This window comes from Filicampus tigris, chromosome 3 (genome assembly GCF_054856515.1).
Source record: "Filicampus tigris isolate MCC_2025a chromosome 3, RoL_Ftig_1.0, whole genome shotgun sequence".
Classification (NCBI taxonomy): domain Eukaryota; kingdom Metazoa; phylum Chordata; class Actinopteri; order Syngnathiformes; family Syngnathidae; genus Filicampus; species Filicampus tigris.
In genome coordinates, this window is record NC_141219.1 from 16,648,800 (window position 1) to 16,668,108 (window position 19,309).

General features: G+C 41.6%; 1 protein-coding gene across 2 annotated transcripts; it reads left to right on the forward strand.

The window, feature by feature from the left end:
* Window positions 1-987: 987 nt before the first annotated feature.
* ripor1 (RHO family interacting cell polarization regulator 1) lies at window positions 988-19,280 on the forward strand. 2 transcript variants are annotated; one of them, XM_086026607.1, is made up of 17 exons: window positions 988-1,152; window positions 5,629-5,716; window positions 5,807-5,940; window positions 6,010-6,088; window positions 6,194-6,217; window positions 7,179-7,232; window positions 7,340-7,489; window positions 7,580-7,643; window positions 7,720-7,763; window positions 8,712-8,837; window positions 9,481-9,629; window positions 9,703-9,811; window positions 14,012-14,554; window positions 15,360-15,751; window positions 16,682-16,772; window positions 16,872-16,965; window positions 18,272-19,280. In XM_086026607.1, the coding sequence occupies exons 3-17, from the start codon at window positions 5,849-5,851 to the stop codon at window positions 18,349-18,351; spliced, it is 2,091 nt and encodes a 696-aa protein (XP_085882733.1). In that variant the 5' UTR covers window positions 988-1,152; window positions 5,629-5,716; window positions 5,807-5,848; the 3' UTR covers window positions 18,352-19,280. The 2 variants fall into 2 exon arrangements, with proteins under 2 accessions (XP_085882733.1, XP_085882734.1); XM_086026608.1 differs by having other exon boundaries at window positions 5,653-5,716.
* The last annotated feature ends 29 nt before the right edge of the window (window positions 19,281-19,309 follow it).

A 19,309-nucleotide genomic window follows, 5' to 3' on the forward strand; every position in this document is an offset into this window, starting at 1 on the left:
ATAAATTATGCCAGCGCGTATTGTTTATCTGTCTGTATGTGTTGCTCCACTGTTTCCATATTAGCAATCTGTTGTGTCAAGTGTCTTTGAATGTCGAGAAAAGCACAACCGATGTAATGTATTATTATTGAAATTATTAAATGAAAAGCGGAAATTATTGCACACAATCATTCAGTGCGATACACCACTTTACACCAGAACAATGATATGTGTGTCCTATACATTAGCAATTAATCTTCCAAGAACTTTGGTTTTAAACTTTTATTCAGGTATTATTATTCAGATCATCCGTCCCATAAAATTAGACACACAATGGTGCCTGATTTATGATGCTGTTTTCTGCTGTCTATTCTACATAGTGTTTTGTGTTAATGTATCGCTTTCACTTGTTGTATTATTGCTATTTTATTGTTGTATGTAAAGTGCTTTGCTACAGCTGCAGCTGTTGTAAAATGCTCTATATAAATGAAATGGTATTGTATTGTATAAATACAATACAGTGTAATTGAATCATAACTTAGGTCAGTCTTTTCCCCCTACAATGTTAAAGTTTTTACCAGTAACGTTTTGACTTTATTCCTGTAAAATTATATATTTCTGATATTTTTCTTTTATTTTTTGATTCTCTTATTTCTTGTCATAAAGTTCTTTGATATTTCTTGTAGTCTTAGGTAGTTATAATTGGATCTTTTTTTTTTTTCTTATATTTTTACTTTATTCCTGGAAACTTTTAGTTGTTGTTTTTCCTCATATCAAAACTTTGTCATATTCTTGGAAATGACAGTTTTTGTCTTATATTACAATCCTCAGCGATACAAACCCTGTCTCTGTTTTTGCTAAATTTTCAGGCCCGTTATTTCTTTATCTCACATCAAAAAAAGCAAAAAAAAACTGCGGTGCGGTGAGGGATATTTAGCCCCCCCCCCCCATCCCCCCCTCCAAACGCGTGATTGTTATAGTGCGCTTTTGTTTTGAAAGTGAATAACAGGAAGTCGATTATTGGCGACTGCTCCACTGTGTGGGCACAAAAAAACTGCTAAATCGAGGAGAAGGACAGCGCCCAGAATAACTCTTGAGAAGTGTGCGGAGGATCATCGCGTTGGCCATGGGATTGCGGCCAAACTATCCGGCCTGTCGGACTTCCAAAGAGAGGTAGGAGGAAGCCTGTTTTAATCACCAAGGTCACAAAACAAGGCGTCCGTTAAGATTTCTCTCCATGGGCGACGCCAAGTAGCTTTGCTGGGATGTTGTCCGATTGATACCCGCCAGCTCGTCGTTCTTGTTTTTCCCTTTTTTGGCTCTCTCGCTCCAGATGTGTTTATGTGTTTGTTTATATTCGCGCGATTATTTAGGCGCAAAGGCCTGTGTTTTGACTCTGTTTCGTGGAATGTAAATCTGGTTTCCAAGTTTTTCGCTGCTCGGGTCTACTCTCCATCCTCCGCCCAGAACCAAGTAAAGCGGCCACGGCCCCGGCTGTGATGCGACTCTGGTTATCCGACTAAGTGGCCCGCTGCCGCCGGGTTAGCTAATCCGCTAATCTAGATGAGAGGAGGTTGTGTTTGTATTGTGACACCGCTACTCGTCGTCACTGCTTCTTCCTCCCCTCAAACGTACTCAGCAGTCTGTACTACATCAATGGAGCTAGCCTTAGCCTAACAGCGGAAGAAAACAAGTCATTGTTATTGTTTGACTGCCATTTTAAGACGTTGGCGTCACATAAAGGTCTTATAGTTTTCCATTTTACACGTTTTTGATTGAGTTCATGTTCAGTCGTGGGTCATAACAAGTGCATTACATCACTTGTCCATCAAAGTAGGTTTATCAACTTTAAGTTTTTATCTAAATCAGTGATTCTCAGTGTGGGACAGGAATAACTCCCAAGTACAGTTCAATTGTATTCAACTTTTAAATCCAACGTATTTGCATTTATTTAATCTTTAAGAACTGCTTGCTTAAAAAATATGTATCGCGTGTGATTTATGAAAGCTTAATTATTGTGAAAGTGCAGGTCACTGTAGGTCACAGGTCACCAAGGACCACCTGAGTAGCCCCTGGGCTTTCTCTAAAAATAGCTCAGCAGTGATGGGACATTATTTTATTGTGATGACCTAGGAATGTTCTGGGTGTGCTGATTTGAAAATGTGAACACATGCAGAGATTTCTTTTTTAAATAAAATGTTGCTTATTGATCTTTATCTGTTTACTACTTTGTTAAATCCTTGTTGATAATTATTGTGAGAAAGCATGAACATGATCAGTGTCTTCACATTGATGAATGTCGTTTGTATTAATAATCACATTTGATTAAATGTTAATTTGAGCAATTTTGTTGTTTCTCAAGTGTGTATCACACTGGTAGCCCTTCACATTAATCAGCAAACAAGAAGTAGCTCTCAGTTTCCAAAAGATTGGTGACCCTCAGCTGTGGGTCATAATAAATTTATTACATCACTTACAATACTAATATTGTAATATTAATACAAAATAACTAGAAATGATTACATTTCTAATATTCAATGGAAAGCTTTCAACAAAAATGTACTTAAATTATGATTAAATTAAAGGTTTTTCACAAGGTAAATATAATTTTTACCTAAATAAATACCTAAAGATTAAATGTGTCGAATGTCAAAGTTAAATATAACTAAACTGTACTTAGACATTCTTTCACATAGATATGTCAACCACACATTCAGAATCACTGATCTAAATTATTGATCAAAGGAAGCCATGTCAGGATCAGTGACGTAATTTTGCAACAGCAATGACTTAATTTATGGTGCATCTGAGAAGTGTTCAAAAACAATTTTTCATTTGACCAACAATATAGTTCACTGTATAAAAAAAAACCAATGTTGTGATTAGGAGTATAGAACAAGTGAATGAGTCCAAACGCAGAAAAGGTTTTGGTGTTGAGTGTCCATTATGCCTTCTTAATATACACCTCCTATTATCCATTTTATTTCAACGTTGCCATTAATATGTCGTTCCAAACGAGCCGTTGCATTGTGTGGCTTGTGCGTGACTTTTTCTTGGAAAGAAAACCCTAGTCTTGTGAGGTGTTTTCAAACAGTGTCCTCTTTGTTTGGCCCTCCTCGCTTGTAGAGGATTAATGCAGCTAATGATCTGTAATGTAGGGAAAGGGATAAAAGATCATTGAATTGAGAGGAAAGCCCACCATGGCTACTTTATGGTATACTTTATGTACATTTGTGTGTGCGCGTACCGGATGTACTCTCCGAATCTGTTGCCTTGGAGCGTCAAAGTCTTTCAGTTTTTTGGTCTCAAAAGTTGCACGTTAGCAGATGGCACCTTTTTCCCCTTTTTATTTTTAAACCCAAACCTGGACCCCCTCCTGTTAATCTCCCCAGTGCGTCACCTAGATTAGTGGTTTGCCACTGAGGGACCCCCCCCCCCCCTGCCTGCATCATCATTTGTGACGACAACAATGCGTTTACAATTTAATCAGACTATTATCTGTATATGTACAGTCCAATGTAATTTTTTATATTTTTATATATACTGTATACATTTTCAAATATTTGTGGTTGTGAGTGAAATGTAAAACAATGCAGAGCAAGCACCAGTTGCTCGACAGCCCTCGCCCATTCACAGAATCCATGTGTTAATATGGGTTTGGCTCTTTCTTAACAGATTTACGTTAAAGACCATAATCTCTTTTGTGACTATCTTAGCTCAGGCACGAAACACCCCCCCCCCCCCCCTGTAACTCTGATGATCACGCTAATCTGCACGTTTTTCTATCATTCCTGAAGGAATCTTCTTTTTTTCTCAAAGCACTCGCCCACATTGCAGGAGTAGTTTTTATATTCTCGGGCCAAGCGTCTGTGTAGAATTTCCTGTATGGAGGCCGCTATGAGACTTCCTGCTCTCGGGTGCTGGATGTGGATGTGGAGGTGGGAGGGGAGTTGCTGTCGGGGCATGGAAGGAAGGAAGACGACAAGAGTCGAGCCGAAGCAGACTGCCCGGTGGCCACTGTGGTCTCCGCAAGTGTGTCATGCCGTGACTCAGACACTTAAAAAATGTACCCACAGTAGAAGTGAAAGAGATTTCTGTCTTTTGTTGATCCATTCCCAATTTAATGTATGAGGATCTCTTATAATAGCAGGTTGGCAGGAATATCCCTCACAGGTACAGTTACGATTGCAAAGGGGTCTAAAAATTCTGGAACGCTTCTGGTAAATTTCCATGGGAAGTTATGTTTGGAATTTTAGAAATATTCCAAATTGGAAACTTTTCATGGTAATTAACTGGGAATTGAGGGTAATAAAACCGTAAAAATAATAAATCGGGTTACAACTAAAATGAGAACAAATTTGTGGCTTTATCACTTCTAAGTTTTCATGTTTCATGAAACAATTGGTAACGTGGACTGCACTTCTTAAGCACTTAAAGGGGAAGTCAACGCAAACAGTTTTTTTTCAAGAATATGTTCTATGCAAGCCCACTAGTTGAAACGGGGCATTTATGAAATAAAGCGAATTGACCGAAATGAAGCAGCTTTTTTTTTCTTTTCAAAATTGCAGCTTTTGGGATTTTAAAATTGCGTTTACTACATTGCGATGTCAATTTTAATTCGATGAATTGTTCACCCCTACTCAATACTTTCTCTTTTCCATTTCGTTTCAGGTATCATTCGGACAGACATGATGCCATCAGGTTTTGGCAACTTAGGCCCTGCGGTTTTTGTAAGCGTAGAGTTCGCTTCTTCTGAAGGCCATCTACTACCACCACTGATGAAAGCTCCCAATTCCTTGGATAGGCGTTCATTGAAACTCTATCCGGGGTTACGAAGGCTTCTAGCATAAGATTAGAACGCTCAACAACAGAAAGTCAGTATGGGTAGTTTGGTGTTTTCAGGGTTAGGGGTAGTAGCAGTGGTGTAGCAGGCCTTCCATTGCGTGGTTTGTCAAGAATAGATTGATTAGATAGCGTAAATTCTACCACACTTTGTAGCAGTGTGACGGCCTTAAAGCTTCTCAAACTGACACTAAGCTGCAATCGGGGAATAGAAATACTTCATTTTGCAATTTTGCAACAATGTCAAGTGGCGAGCCACGGGCAAGGGAATGATGTGCTTACAAAAGCTGCAAAGCCTAAACTGTCAAATTCTGATGGCCTCACATCTCTCCGAAAGATCCCTGAGATGAAATAGAAAAAAGGTGAGTATACTTGAATTTTGGAACACCCTGTATATGAATATTGCAAAATATTGCAAATATGCAAAATACATAGGTGTCTTTGCCCAGACGCAAGGGCATTACATGACCTTAATTGCTTCATTTTTTTGTTTCACTTCACTCGAGCAGTGACGTATCGGAAGCTTCCTTGTACCTCAACTTTTGGCTATTGACACACAACTAAAAATCAACCAAGCGACAACTTGTAACTGGAAAAACTTACATTGGGGCACCAATACGTCGAAGTCCCACTGTGTTTGCGTGAAATATGGTTGTTTCCGTCAGGATTTTCCAAAAGTGACCTATTAGGAACCGACCGTTAATTTAGTTTATTCCTGGTTTATTCCCATGGAAAGTTTCCAACGTAATGAATTCCCAGAATTTTGCTGGAAAGAGCCTCTCACCTCTCCTTTGTGGACCATTACAGGACATGTCCTTTGGTTTGTTAAAGCCCCGGTGCTACAGTCGTCCCTGCCAGCATGCTCCAGTAGTGATAGGACCCCTTCAGTCAGCAGGTACCACCCTCCGTCTTCCTCGGCTCTGCTTTCTTTACGATAGTCTTGTCGCAAAAATGAACATTGTCGCTGGGCATTTCGCTCCCTCAGCGCTGTTTGATCCAAAAGAAACGTGCCTTGTAAGGAAGCAGGATGTTCACAGGCTCCACCAAGCTGCCCCCCGCCAAAACCCCCCAGCCCGAGCGGCTGGACGAGGTGTACGCCGCCTTACGCAGAGGCTTACAGTGAGTGGATATTTATTACATAGGAACGTTGGAGCACCACTGAAATCCTTTCTTATTTGTTGTTGTTAGGTCATACTTGCAGGTCCACCAGCTGGAGCTGGACACTCTAGGCCAGCAGATCCGCGAAAACAAGAGAAACGGTCGACTGGTGAGCGGCCACCTATTCAAGCCAGTCTCACTGGCATTGAGCGGTGCGAGTCGGGATGCTAATTAGACTCTTTTGTGATGCAAAATGTTTTATTTTCTTCCACAGGGCTCTTTGTATGAACAGGATAAGGTTGGTTTCATTCACATCTGTTGTTCACACTCACCGGCACAACATGAAGTACACCTACAGAATCTAATAAGGTCCAACGCTAGATCTGCAGCAGAAAATGTGCTCTAAAGGTAATATTGTTCATCGCGTTACTGTTGAGTGACGCTGTCACAGTGGTACAAACGTGACAATATTCTGATTGCGGTTTGCAGTAGTGTGGCACTGCGCAACTTAATACCGATAGCTGCTTCTGATGTTGACCCTCATGTTGCAGAATACAGTAAACCAGAATCCTGCCGCAAATAGCGAAAATCTGAGACTAATTGACACCCAAACAAAAATGTAGATGCCACAAGATGGCGCCAAAGCATTTTTTTCTATTAGATACTTCCATGGTCTGGCTAAATGAAGCCCTTCCTCTCAATCCAATATAAGAGCTTGGCACTGAGATGCCACAAGATGTCACCAAAGCAATATTTTTACGTTAGACGTGGCTTTGTCCTAAGAATAAAAACAGCAAAAAGGTGAGTTTTCATCAAGTTTACCCCCCAAATCTCTGAATGCAATCACTGTAGTGCAGTTTTTGCCCCACTGCTTTACTAGAATGGCCCTCAGGGGAATGCTGACCTCTGCCAAGGCCAACCGTCCTCAACGTTAAATTACACACAAGTCTGACAGAACTGTTCCTCACCAATCCTGTGGTTGTGAATGTCAAAGGCCACATAACACACAAACAGCTCCTCCTGTGGGATCTGGTGGGTCACTGGCCCACCTAGCACTATTGCAAGCAAAGTGTGAACAAATCCAAATAAATTCCCTGATTGGTACTGTAGCGGTGTACCACAAAAACTGCAGAGGTGTAGTTGTTGATTCTGCTCGTACATTGGATCACATTAGATTCTGGATGCAGTACGTTCTGTATTTCCGTTATTACTTGACCTTACATTACTTGTATCTTGGTGTCTTCTTTTTTTTTTTTTAGCAAGTGAAAGCCATAGAGAGATTCATGCGTCGTTTGGAATTCCACCTCAGCAAGGTGTTTTTTTTTTTTTTAATGATTCAACTCCTAAGATGTATAACATACAGGTGATAGTTATTTCCATCCGAGTGTGTGTGAAACTGCGGCCATGCGTAATCTTGCAGGTGGAGGAGCTATACGATGCTTACTGCATACAGCGGCGGCTCCGAGATGGTGCCAGTAAAATGGTGGCGGCTTTTAACTCTGCCACTGGGAGCAAAGAGGCCAGGGAGAGCCTGAATGAGGCCAACAGGGGCTTTAGGGAATGTACGGAGGTGAGTTGCTGACCCAAAGTCAGTGTGTCGGGTTGAATTTTTTGGAAATATATTTGCTTGGCGTTAACGGCCATGTTGGTGTGCGTGCAGCACATGTGCTCGCTCGAGAGCGAACTGGAAAGCCACATGGGAGAATTTCATGTCAAGATGAAGGGTGAGTGAGTCACTTTGTAAACTCATCACTTTCACTTCCTTCTCCTCATCGCAATATTTTTTCATTCACGTTGCAGGCCTTGCTGGTTTTGCTCGGCTGTGTGCGGGTGACCAATATGAGGTAAAAAAAAAAAAAACAAAAACAGAAAAACACACGCATGCAAACATTCATTTTTGAAAGGTCTTTAGGGAGCACTTCCTGAAAATACTGGATTTTGTGGGAGTATAAATCGTTCCGGAGTATAAATTGCACCTGTAAATAAATGTATTATGAAGAATAAGGAAAAAAAACATGTATAAGTCACTTATTTATTTTATAAAAAAAAAAACAAGACCTTATTATCTTAACTCAAATCCCACATCGCATTCTGGCTAAAGGTAGAATCCTGGTTGGTTGTTGCACCTTTTGCTGTTATAAATCCTTGTTGTGTCGTAAGGAAGTGAAGCCACATGCTAAATAAGAATAAGAAGGCCTTGGCAAACATTCAGAATCAAACCATATGTCACACATTAGTTGCCATGACTACTACTACTTCTTCTTTTAATTCCGTTTTTTTTTCTTCTATCTTTTGGCGGTTTTCAAATACTTTTGATGTATTACCACCGTCGCTAGGCTACTACTTCTTCTTCCATTTCTATTTCTTCCTCCTCCTACTGCTCAGTTTCTTCTTCTACTTTCTTTTGGCAGTATGCAAATACTTTAGGTGCATTACTGCCACCTACTTGATTATGCTAAAGAAGGTGGCCACCTTTGGAAATGCACCAAAAGTATGTCAACCCTCAGAAGAAAGTCAACACGATTAGGGAACGGGTGCCTGTCTGAGCTCTAATTTCAATATATCGTTGACATCAGGCGCAATCCTGTTACCTCCAAAATCATCACATTTCAGGAGACCCCAAAAACGGCAATGAGCGCTCTACTGCCTTATAGTGAGGCATGTGATGGCCATTTAGGCTCAAAATCACTCCGACAATTCTAGTTTTGAGGTTTCTAATATAAAGTCGTTGTATTGAAAGTGAGAGGTGCTATGAATGAAAAGGACAAACTTTTCATCCACTCACTTGCCAGGTGCTCATGCGCTACGGGCGTCAGCGCTGGAGGCTACGAGGCCGCGTGGAAGTCAGCAGCAAGCAGATGTGGGACAGCGAAGAGTACATTTTCTTGCCTCTCGTCACGGAACTTTTGTCCATCAAGGTAAGCGCCGAAGTGTTTGAATATTTACATCCGCCAGGGAATTTCTGTTTTCCTTAGTGCAACGTTCTCCGTGCAGTTGGTTTTTGTACTTCACGTCGGATTTTAGTCACCACCCACATATTGGTTACGTCATATAAACGATCATTTTCCAGTCGGATGTTAAGATGTTCAGAGGCTTCTAACCAACCATTCCCTCTAAAAATTGTGATTAACGTGTTTCTTAAAGGGGAAGTCAACCCAAACTTATTTTTTTCAAGAATATGTTCTATGCAAACCCACTAATAAAACAAGGCATTCTGATAAATAATGCGTTTGTTAATCCACTCGTTTTTAGCCATCTCTGGGGGTGGCCATTTTGTCATTTTTGTCGACTGAAAATGACCTCGCACCTACTCAGGGCTCAGGTAACGATCAATCACGGCTGACCTGTTTTCTGAAGCTGAGCCGTGCTGAGTCGTTACTCAACAAACGCAATATTAATCAGAATGTTTGTTTCAACTAGTGAGCCTGCTGGGAACATATTCTTGAAAAAATATGTTTGGGTTGACTTCCACTTTAAGAGCTTTGAAATATTAACCATAACCAGCTCGTACAGGAAAACACCGAATAAAACAGCTTCCCATGACCAACCTTGTTTTCTCAGGTGACAGAGCTGAAGAGCTTGGCCAATCACGTGGTGGTGGGTAGCGTCTCCTGCGAAATGCTCGACCTGTTCTGCCCGCTCCCACAAACGCTTGCCGTGGATATTAACGACCTGGGAACAGTTAAGCTGAACTTGGAAGTCACCTGGAGGTAATTAAACCTGCAACACGCACCCTTTGGTCACTCAACACAACTCTATATGAAGCCATCTTATTTCTTTCAGTCCTTTTGATAAGGATGACCAGACATCATCCTGCAGTACCGTTTCCAAACGTCTGTTGTCCAATCAGAGCCCTCCAGACACGCCCTCCATGCGGGAACAAGTGTTTTATGTGAGTCAACATGAACTCCCATCATTCTCCATTTAAGCCGTTTCCTCGCCGGCCACTTCATCTGGTGCACCTTATATGATCCATCCAGTGAAGCTCCAAATTTGGCTCTGGTGGACGTCTGTCATTCTAGTAAATGTTTAACAGAGAGGCGCCCGAAACAGTGTTCCCTCGCTCTATTGTGGTTCACTTAGCGCAGTCCCGCTTCATCTCGGATGTTTCAGGTTGAACTCGTATACTTGTTTATCATGGAACTTCCTGCTATTAATGTGGGAATCTGTCATGAGAGCCGCAGTTGCTGACACGCTTTTCAGACCTTTGTTGAACTCTGGTTGAACATTAAAACACGTAAATACAATGAGTACTTGCACCGAGCTGTCGCGCGAACACTCAAACTCGGACTCGCTTAACACGTCACATCACCTGGCCTTTCCTCTTAAAGGCAAATATCTAGCACAGAGATACTATAATATGTACAGTCCAGTACTTTATTTTCAATATATGCTCGCAATACGTTTGTTTGTGTTTAAATAGGTTTACGAAAGTGCATTTTAACGCGTTTAAATTAGTTTGAAGTGTGTGGGAGGGATAAAATCATAATTTAAAAAAAAAAAAAAAAAAAAGACAAACCTTTCAGTATGATTCAGGGATGTTTAACTGTACTGTCAACTACAACCACATTAATAAACGCTCCCAAATTCATAACTCTTAGCATCAGTCTAACTGAACGTTGTTATAGTCTTTCCTGCTATATTGCGGTTCAATATTGGTGCCTCCGCTATATTGTGTGTGTGCGCGCGTTTAAAAGGTTTTAGAGTATACTTACTTCTATAATGATGAACTTCACAGCCGTTTATTGAACGCCGTAAAACAAAGTGACCACACTCACGTGGAAGCTTCTGCAGGCCAAAGCGCTCACACGCCACCCCACCGGGCACCGCCTCTTAAAGGCACAAGTATGTACACAGACATTTCATTGTGTACAGACTATTTTCTATACATTTGATGCTTGCAGTTTGTTTTATTGTGTTTAAAACAAAAAACAGCTGTGTTTTTAGTTTGCTTAAATGGGTTAAAAGTGTCAAATACATAGTTGACCGTAAAACGATATGTATTTTTTTAATTTTTAATATGTTCTGTCAATATTGTGGATTTTCACCTGTTGTGGGTGGGTCTGGTACATATCCCACCTGTGTGAATCCAGGTGTACCTAATAAAGTGGCCAGCGAGCATATCCACTGATCTGTTTGCCTCAATCGTGGCTTGCTATTACTTTCATTTCACTGGCTTGTTCTGTTTCAGCTACTCCCCACCTGCTTTGTGTGTAGCAGTAGCACTGATGTGTGTGAGGATAATCGCACAGGACTGTGTGTCAGGTCATGTGGTTGTGGAAGTGGCGTGCCTAACGCGAGTAGCCCTGCGGCCAGTGATGGCGCTAGCGGGAGGTGTGACGGCGGAAGCGTGTATGAGCGGAGCTGCGGCCCCTGCAGCTGTTTAATAGTGGTTGAGTAGCCGTCCAATATGTTCCTCCTCTTCCTCACCTCGCTGAAGAGCACACCTCACGGGGGCGCCGTGCGGAGACGCCGGCTGACAGAGGCGGTCCACGAGGGCGTGACGGACAGGACGGCTTCGTTCCCGCGCACATTGAGCCATGCAAGAGCCCCACACGGAGGTTTACACTTGGTGTGTGGAATGTAGATTTAGTATTAGTGGACTTTGGTAGTTTCATAGTTATAGCAAGTGAGTGACCTGTTTGAATTTGGTAGTTTAATAGTTATAGCAAGTGAGTGACCTGTTTGATATGAACCATTCCCCCTATATCCATAAACAGGGAGTCCTCAGTTTACGACAGCACCGAACATATTGTGTGACATTTTGAGATTTCAAAGAGTGTGCAACGAACTAGTAAGATTACCTTGTCACATGGTAGAAGAAAAACACGCTCGGTTAGCACCGTTCAGTGAATCCCCCCCCATTTCCACACCCAATCATGATAGGTGAAAATCCATGATATAGAGAGACCTTATATAACGTGTTTTGAATGGTTTTACCCCTCCCGCACACTTTAAACAGGTTATTGAAACACACTCGCTCTCTTACACATTTCCCTAAATAAGAAGTTAAGTATGCTTGCTTCAACCTGTTTTTTTGTCACTCTCAGTTGAAGTTCGCTATAAAAGTGACACATAAAACAAAAGTGAATTAAGTATTGTGTATTTAAACACCAAAATGGACTAACAAATCTGTGATTTCATCTTATGGATTTCTGCTAGCTTAATGCTAGCATGTAACGTGAAATTCTATAGATTGCCACTCGATAAAGCGGGGGTTCACGGTAATTAGTTTTTGTTTGAATTTGTTTTATATTTACAGCATAGAAGTATCTTTGATTTAAAAAAAAAAAAAATACAAAATTACCGGTACTGTAATTATGACTTACAAATTGGGGTTACAGCGCCGCTGTAGGAACGAAACTCTGTCATAAACAAGGACTCCCTTGTATAAAATATCACACCAAAATAATCAATGTTTAAATTTAACAGCATTTAAAGCTAAATGATATAATTGATCTTATTTTATTTTGACTAAGACAAAATCAAGCCTTTGTTTATATCGCACCTTTCGCATGTAAAACAGCAACACAAAGTGCCTCACAAACCAGATCATGAAGATTACAGCAACAGCTAAAATAACAGATACTGTAAATAACTAGGTGCAACATGCGGTTACATTAGTGTTTCTCAAAATTTGGTCCATTCAAAAAATGTATATGTATTTCCTCTACTTGCAAAGCGCAGAGCAAAACAGAAGGTTTTCTCCTTCCACCTGTTTTCTTTTTACTGCTAGCCCTAAAATGCGCCCATTGTTCTTGTTTCAAGCATGCTGCCTGAATAAATCTGTCCGACCTGACCTGAATGGCAGTGGCATTGCGGGTTTGAAAGCGCTGCTTGTTCCACATCACGCATGGAACACATCCATTGGACATTACTTAACACACCACATTTGTCAGCTGCGGTCATGACCGTCATGTGCAACCTTGAGACCTGACTGCGTGGAGCTTGGAGAACCACTGTTTAAGTTGTCATTATAATAGATTGACTTGCTTGTAAAGCAGTGTGAGCAAGTGGATGGAATCACCCTTCATAAGGGGGAAATCAATCCAAACATATTTTTTTCAAGAATATGTTCTATGCAGGCCCACTAGTTGAAATAAGTCATTCTGATAAATATGACATTTGTGGAATAAGATCCACCCGTTTTTAGCTATCTCAGGGGGAAGCCATTTTGTCACTTCTGTCGACTGAATATGACATCACAACTCCTCGGGGCTCAGCTAACGATCAATCACGGCTGACCTGTTTCCTGAAGCTGGGCCGTGATTGGTCGTTACCTGAGCAGTTGTGTTGTCATTTTCAGTCGACGGGAATGAAAAAATGTCCGCCTCCCGAGATGGATAAAAAGGGGTGGATTTTTCTGCTTAACTCTTATTCCACAAGCGCAATTAATTAATCAGAATGACTTGTTTCAACTAGTGGGCCTGCTGGGAACATATTCTTGAAAAAAATCTGTTTGGGTTGACTTCCGCTTTAATCATGAAACAGGAAAAGACCATGGCAACTAAGCTGCTGTGTCAGTGCCAGATTCGTTAGCCCGTCGGCTTGCCATTATGTGTTAGCATTAAGCTAGCGGACCTTTGTAATTATTTGACTTACTGAAGATAAAGTGGTGCCTGATAAGATCGTTTGTCCTTGACGGAGGTATCCGTTCTACTGAGTGACATTTGTTGCTATTTTTTTTAATGCGACTTCTGTATTCAGATGGAAATTTTAGAGACTCTGCTCATCACTAAAATAACAGCATTCCTACAGTGAAAGTGAAGCATTGTGGTGGCGTCATCACGCTTTGGGGCTGTTTTTCTTTAGTTGGAACTCGGATAAGGTGGAAGGAATTATGAACGCTTTGAAAAAGCAGTCAGTGTTGGCACACAACTTTCAGGTTTCTGCTAGAAAACAAAAAAAAAACCATCAGGAAAAGCAGACTTGAGTATCATCCTACTACATTGCAAAGTCGATTTGGATTCAATGAATTGCTCGGCCCTAATTCTGTAGGCAGAATTCACCCCCCGGTTTTAAGAGGGTGTGCATATTTGTGCAACCTCATTATATCACCTGTTTATTTTCTTTATTGTCTCATTTCCTCCAGTCTCTGCTGAAGCGACAAGGAGAGCTGGACAATGGTACCGTCTGGTCCAACTCCTCCGAGTCTTCCGACGACTCGTCCAGCCCGGCCCTGGCCCACCACGCACAGAGGCTGTCGGCCTCCAACGTCCTGCACACCAGCATCCCTGCGCCGCACAAGTCCAGCGCCTCGACGCCGTCGTTGTCGTCCAATCAGGAGGAGGACGAGAGCGAAGCGGGCGAGGTTTTCTCTCCCAGAGGTTCGGTGCACAACGGCCACCCGCAGATGTCCTCCTCTCGGAGCCGAGTCGACGACGCCGGCCCGGAATGTACTGTGACGGACAGGTTGTCTGCCCAATCGGCCGAGCTTCCGGAAACCTCGGCGGAGCTGAGCTGCTCGTGCTCCGACGTTTCCTCCACGGCCGCCGAGTCGTTAGAGAGGACGGACGAACGTCCGGCCAAAGATCCCCCTGAGAACTCGACAATCCGGACCGAAGCGGGGACCGCTGAGGCTGAAGGACCAAGGCAGACAGATCACGATTTAAAACAATCTGATGAAGCGCCAATCGTAAGTTGCTGCTTGTGTTTAGTCGCTCTTTCTCGAGTCTGGCCTTTAATAACCCCTTTTACAATCAATACACGAAAAGTTAGCTTTTTATATTTCTTTAGACCAGTGCTTCTCCAACTTTTTACACCAAGTCCCACCAAAATAAAACATTCGGCTCTCCAACTACCTCGATCATGACCAACAATAAAATACAGTAGGCCCAATCGTTCATCAAAAATCAGGTTATGTTCCTAATAAGTATAATTAATATTATTCTAAGACACTGTAACATTATGCCAATTCAAACATCTATAGTGCACTTAAATATAGGAACTTTTTAAAAAAATGTACAGTACTTAAATAATAGTTCAATTAACATGTATTGTGCATAAAAAACGCAAATAGTAAAAGGTTCATGAAATACAATTTCATCCCCCAAAAATCACTGGGTTTGCTCCGTCATTTTTTTTTTTTTTTTTTTTAACATTGAAATTGAGAATCTTTAGGAATCGGAATCGAATCAAGGAACTGGAATCGTCCAAATTTAAACAATGGCCAAAAAGTATATCCCTCTGGTTTGGTGCGGAGCTTTTCCACACCATGACAAAAAGGCACTCTAAAGCGGCCATGCCACCCCGAAGCCTTAAGTCAGACTGCCTTCAAACATTCATCCATCCATCCATTATCCGAAGCGCTTATCCCCACATGTTCAATGTACTTGGAAACAAATGGCTCTGAAAGCGATCATTTGCTTTCTTAATGCTCGACTGATTGGTCAACCGGGTAGTTGAAGTCTTAATGTGCCCACGTCTGTTTTTTTCCCCAGGTCCCTTTTCCCACTTCTTCTAGTTTCACTCAGGAAGTGGAGACTGCTCTTGAGAGTTTTGACTTCCTCAACTGCTCTGATCTGGAGGAGGAGGAGGCGGAAGAGGAAGAGGAGGAACAACAGGCTGAGCATCAAGAAGAGGTTGTGCAGCAAGAGACGGACGAGCTTCAGGAAGACGATGTGCAGCCAACGGAAGAGGAGCATCAAGAGGAAGATGAGGAACAAAAGGAGGAAGAACCCCAAGAGGAAGACAAAGAATCAAAGCAAGAAGGCGAGGAGCAGCTTGGCGAAGATGAAAACAAGAGTGAACAAGACAACATAGACAAGGAGGAGGACGCGGAGGAGGAGGAGGAGAAGGAGGAGGGCAAAGAAATCTTGGACTCGGGAGCAAGGTCAGTGTGAAGAGTGACAGAGCCCTGCTGCCAATAGCAACAAATGGCGAATAATTAACAAAAAGGTTTGTAATTGCCAGAAGATGACGCAAAAAGCGCTTTTTTGCTATTAGACAAAGCTATGGCCTGACTAAATGAAGCGCCTCCCTACCACAAAGTGACGGCGCCAAAGCATAAGTAGGTTTTTCAGCCAATAACAGAGGATTGCTTTGAAAAAATAGAAAAAGAAATTCGCCAGTTGAATTTGCGAATGCTAAATTGTATCTAATGTGTCAGTATCTAATGTGTGTTATTATTTTACCATTTAGATAAACAATTAGAAAGAGAGAATTAAAAAATGAGTGAATAATTAGTCCTGAAACAATTGCACATATGTATTAAACTTCTCACCTTTATTTTATAAAATGATTGGTTATTTATGATATCCAATACAATTTAAAAATGATACCAAATGATTTTAGTATTTAAAATAAACACTTTGACAAATGTTTTTTCCCCTTCCTTTTCTTAATAAAGTTATTTTATACCTATCCTATGGATCTAATCAATATTTGACAAATTCTAAAAGCATGAAACCGTTTCCCCTTTATTTTATTGAATAATTGTTTAATTAATAATAAATGGGTTATATTATACGATTAAAATGATCAGAGTCAATTATGTTTTCACTAGTTATTTCATTCACAATTAAATCAATTCTAAAGAATACAATTTAAAAAAAATACTAAATTATTGAGTAAATTATTATGACTGTACTCCTAATTAAAATATTTGAAATAAAAAATCTGACTTATAACAATTGAAAAAAATAGTTAAAAAAATACCTTCAAAACCATTGAAAAATACGAATTAAAAAAGGAAACCGACTGGAAACTATTTAAAAGTCAAATCTTGCCTCTTCCCATGATTTTCCGTTTGTTGTGTCGGCAGCGACGAAGAAGCGGGAGACCACCTGGAGTTCCTCATGGAGGCCCCAGAAGGATTTCGGAACTCTGACGAAGACCGCGTCTCCGAATCGCAGGTGCGCCGCGAGGCCGACAGGCCGACAGGCCGAGTTCGCTGACTCGCCGTCAACACGGTCAGGTGTTCCAAAAAAGTAAACCAAAATCGTTTCCATCAGGAGTCGAGTGCGGAGGAGGAGCAGGATTTGAGTCGGGTGCGGCTGCCCGAGGAAGAAGAGGGGCACTGTGAGGAAAAGGGAGACGAGCGACACGGTGAGTGGGTGGGGGCTACGAACATGGAAAAAAATTACACTGGTCAACAACAAGCAAATAAATACACTGTATGACTTTTGGGGAAAATCTGACTCACTGCAGTGTCAACTATCCACCAAGAGAGGGCGCTAAAAGCCCGTGAAAAGGTCATGAATAATATAGATACAGAGTACAATTGACTTAAGTGCCTGGAAATGTCTGTGTGGATGTCCACTAATGGTGCCGCCAATGCCCCAGCAAAAAAAATTTGCGTCAGCCATTTTTTATGGGAGACTTTGTTGATTTTGGTCAACTTTCTTCCCAGCCCTAATTATTACATTATTTTTGTGAAAACCTGATGTGCGAGAGAGAAAAAAACGGGGGCAGATTCTGAATCAGCACAAAAAAAGTTCAAATGATAAAATCAGTATTGTGCAATCTTTTATAGGTCAAACTTAAAAGCAAAAAATGAAAATATCTCAATACCTGTTATGCTTTGAGAAAAAAAAAGGAATCAGCACTAAAAAAAAGGTTTATGAACACATTAAGCCATCTCTGATTAAAATTAGCTGTTGACCAGAGTAATTCAGCTATTGAATACAGTCATTTATGTCATTTATGGGTTCATGATTGCGTACATTCTAGATGCATGATATTGATCCTCTATCCTTTAGTTGCTTTACCACCACATTGTGACCTTTATCGACAATTACCAGAGCTGGGCATCGTCTAACCGTCACGAAGTTCCCGTCTGCATATTTAAACGACCCGCGTGGTCCCAGTCCGTCCCTCGTCTGCGACAGCCAATCGGCGCCAAGAGCGTAATCTTCACGTCACACGGTGACACGAAAACAATATGGGGCACATTTCATTGCGTCTGTGGGACCTCAAGGTACACGACACTTTTTTATTTTTTCCTTACTCGGCCGCGTGTCAGGAGTGCGGCGCCTGTGTGTGCAGGTTAAGTCCGTGCTCGACGCCGTTTGGCTGACTCGGACCGACTGGGACCGCGTGGGTCGTTTAAATACGCAGACGGGAATTCGGTGGCGTTTAGGCGATGCCCAGCTCTGGCAATTACCGGTACAAATCCCTTATGGAGGGGGGGGTGGTGTCAGTTATTCACGGGTGTTTGCTATTTAGTCCTTATGCCAGCAAGTGTCCAATCAGAACCACCTTTGTTAAGTTCTGGAAAAGCGAGCAAATCAAAATAAATGCAGAATATTATAGATGAGAGGTTCACATGGCACAATTTGTGTGTTTTTGCTTAGTAATAGAAAGTCAAGTAGCTCCACTTGCGGTTTTGATTTCTTTGAATTGAATCTTCCAGGGCAAGACGCGGCACACGACGTTGAAGAGGAGGCGGAGCGTCCCCCGACTCCCGGCCACTTGGCCACCACCGTGTTCTAATTGGCCGGCGCGCATCCGCAGCTCGGCCATTTTCCACTCTCGTCTCAACGTGCTCGTTGCCAAGTCGACAAGCAAGCTCTTCCATTACTGCAGAGTTTGTGCACACATTCGCCTTGTTCCGACCAAGAATCATAAACACATTTCTTCTTTTTCCAAAGTCCTCAGTCTTTCAACGCCATTGTGTGGCCTGCGTTCATACCACTTTGTTTTAAAACACTCCACTAAAAGCAGGCTCTGTTTATTTAAGTGATGAAACAAGCCGAAGAGGATGCTTTTTTCCTTACTCGGTATACAATCAATACTGGGGCCAGTTCTGAGTGTTTGCAGTACTGATGGGACTGGGAACTTTTTGCAGTGTTTTCCAGCAAGTAAAGCTCTTTTTAGGAGAGACTCCACATTTGGTCATTTCCACAGCGCGCTAATGTATTCTTCTAGTTGTTTGACGTTGTCTTTTAAGCTACACCAGGACTTGAACTGCCTTTTGACCAAGCGTTTTCGGGATACATACATACATTCGGCAGGTTTGGCGTTTTAAAATGATGCAATATGCGGTGTCAAATTATATTTAAACCTGCATGAGTGTATCTGCCACACACTGCCAGCATGTCCGCCGTACAAGGCTTAACGAATGAATTTAGGCGTGTACAAATTCCAGCCTCAGTGGAGCGCTATCGTGTCTCAGTGTTTTTTTTTTCTTTATCGTACAAAAAAAGCCTTTTCATTCAGAAAGTGCCTCGAGTGACAGATGTTAAGGTTGTACAAAAAAAAAAGGGGGTGAACAGGCAAATGTTTCAGTGTTTATTTTGGAATTACTTTGAAGAGTGTTCACCTTAAGAGATATTTACTGTTTCATATAAAGAATTGTTTATGTCCTGAAATGTTTTATGTTCAGAAATGTTCAAACTTTATAAAGTTTTCTTTAAAACAAACATCTAGTATTCTTTCCAAAGTAAAGACA

Excerpts from the sequence above, each read along its gene's own strand:
- ripor1 (XM_086026607.1), top strand. The coding sequence starts at position 5,849 with ATGTTCACAGGCTCCACCAAGCTGCCCCCCGCCAAAACCCCCCAGCCC. Across the intron at positions 7,644-7,719 it reads ATTTCATGTCAAGATGAAGG|GCCTTGCTGGTTTTGCTCGG; the intron begins GTGAGTGAGTCA and ends TTCACGTTGCAG. Across the intron at positions 16,773-16,871 it reads ACCGCGTCTCCGAATCGCAG|GAGTCGAGTGCGGAGGAGGA; the intron begins GTGCGCCGCGAG and ends CGTTTCCATCAG.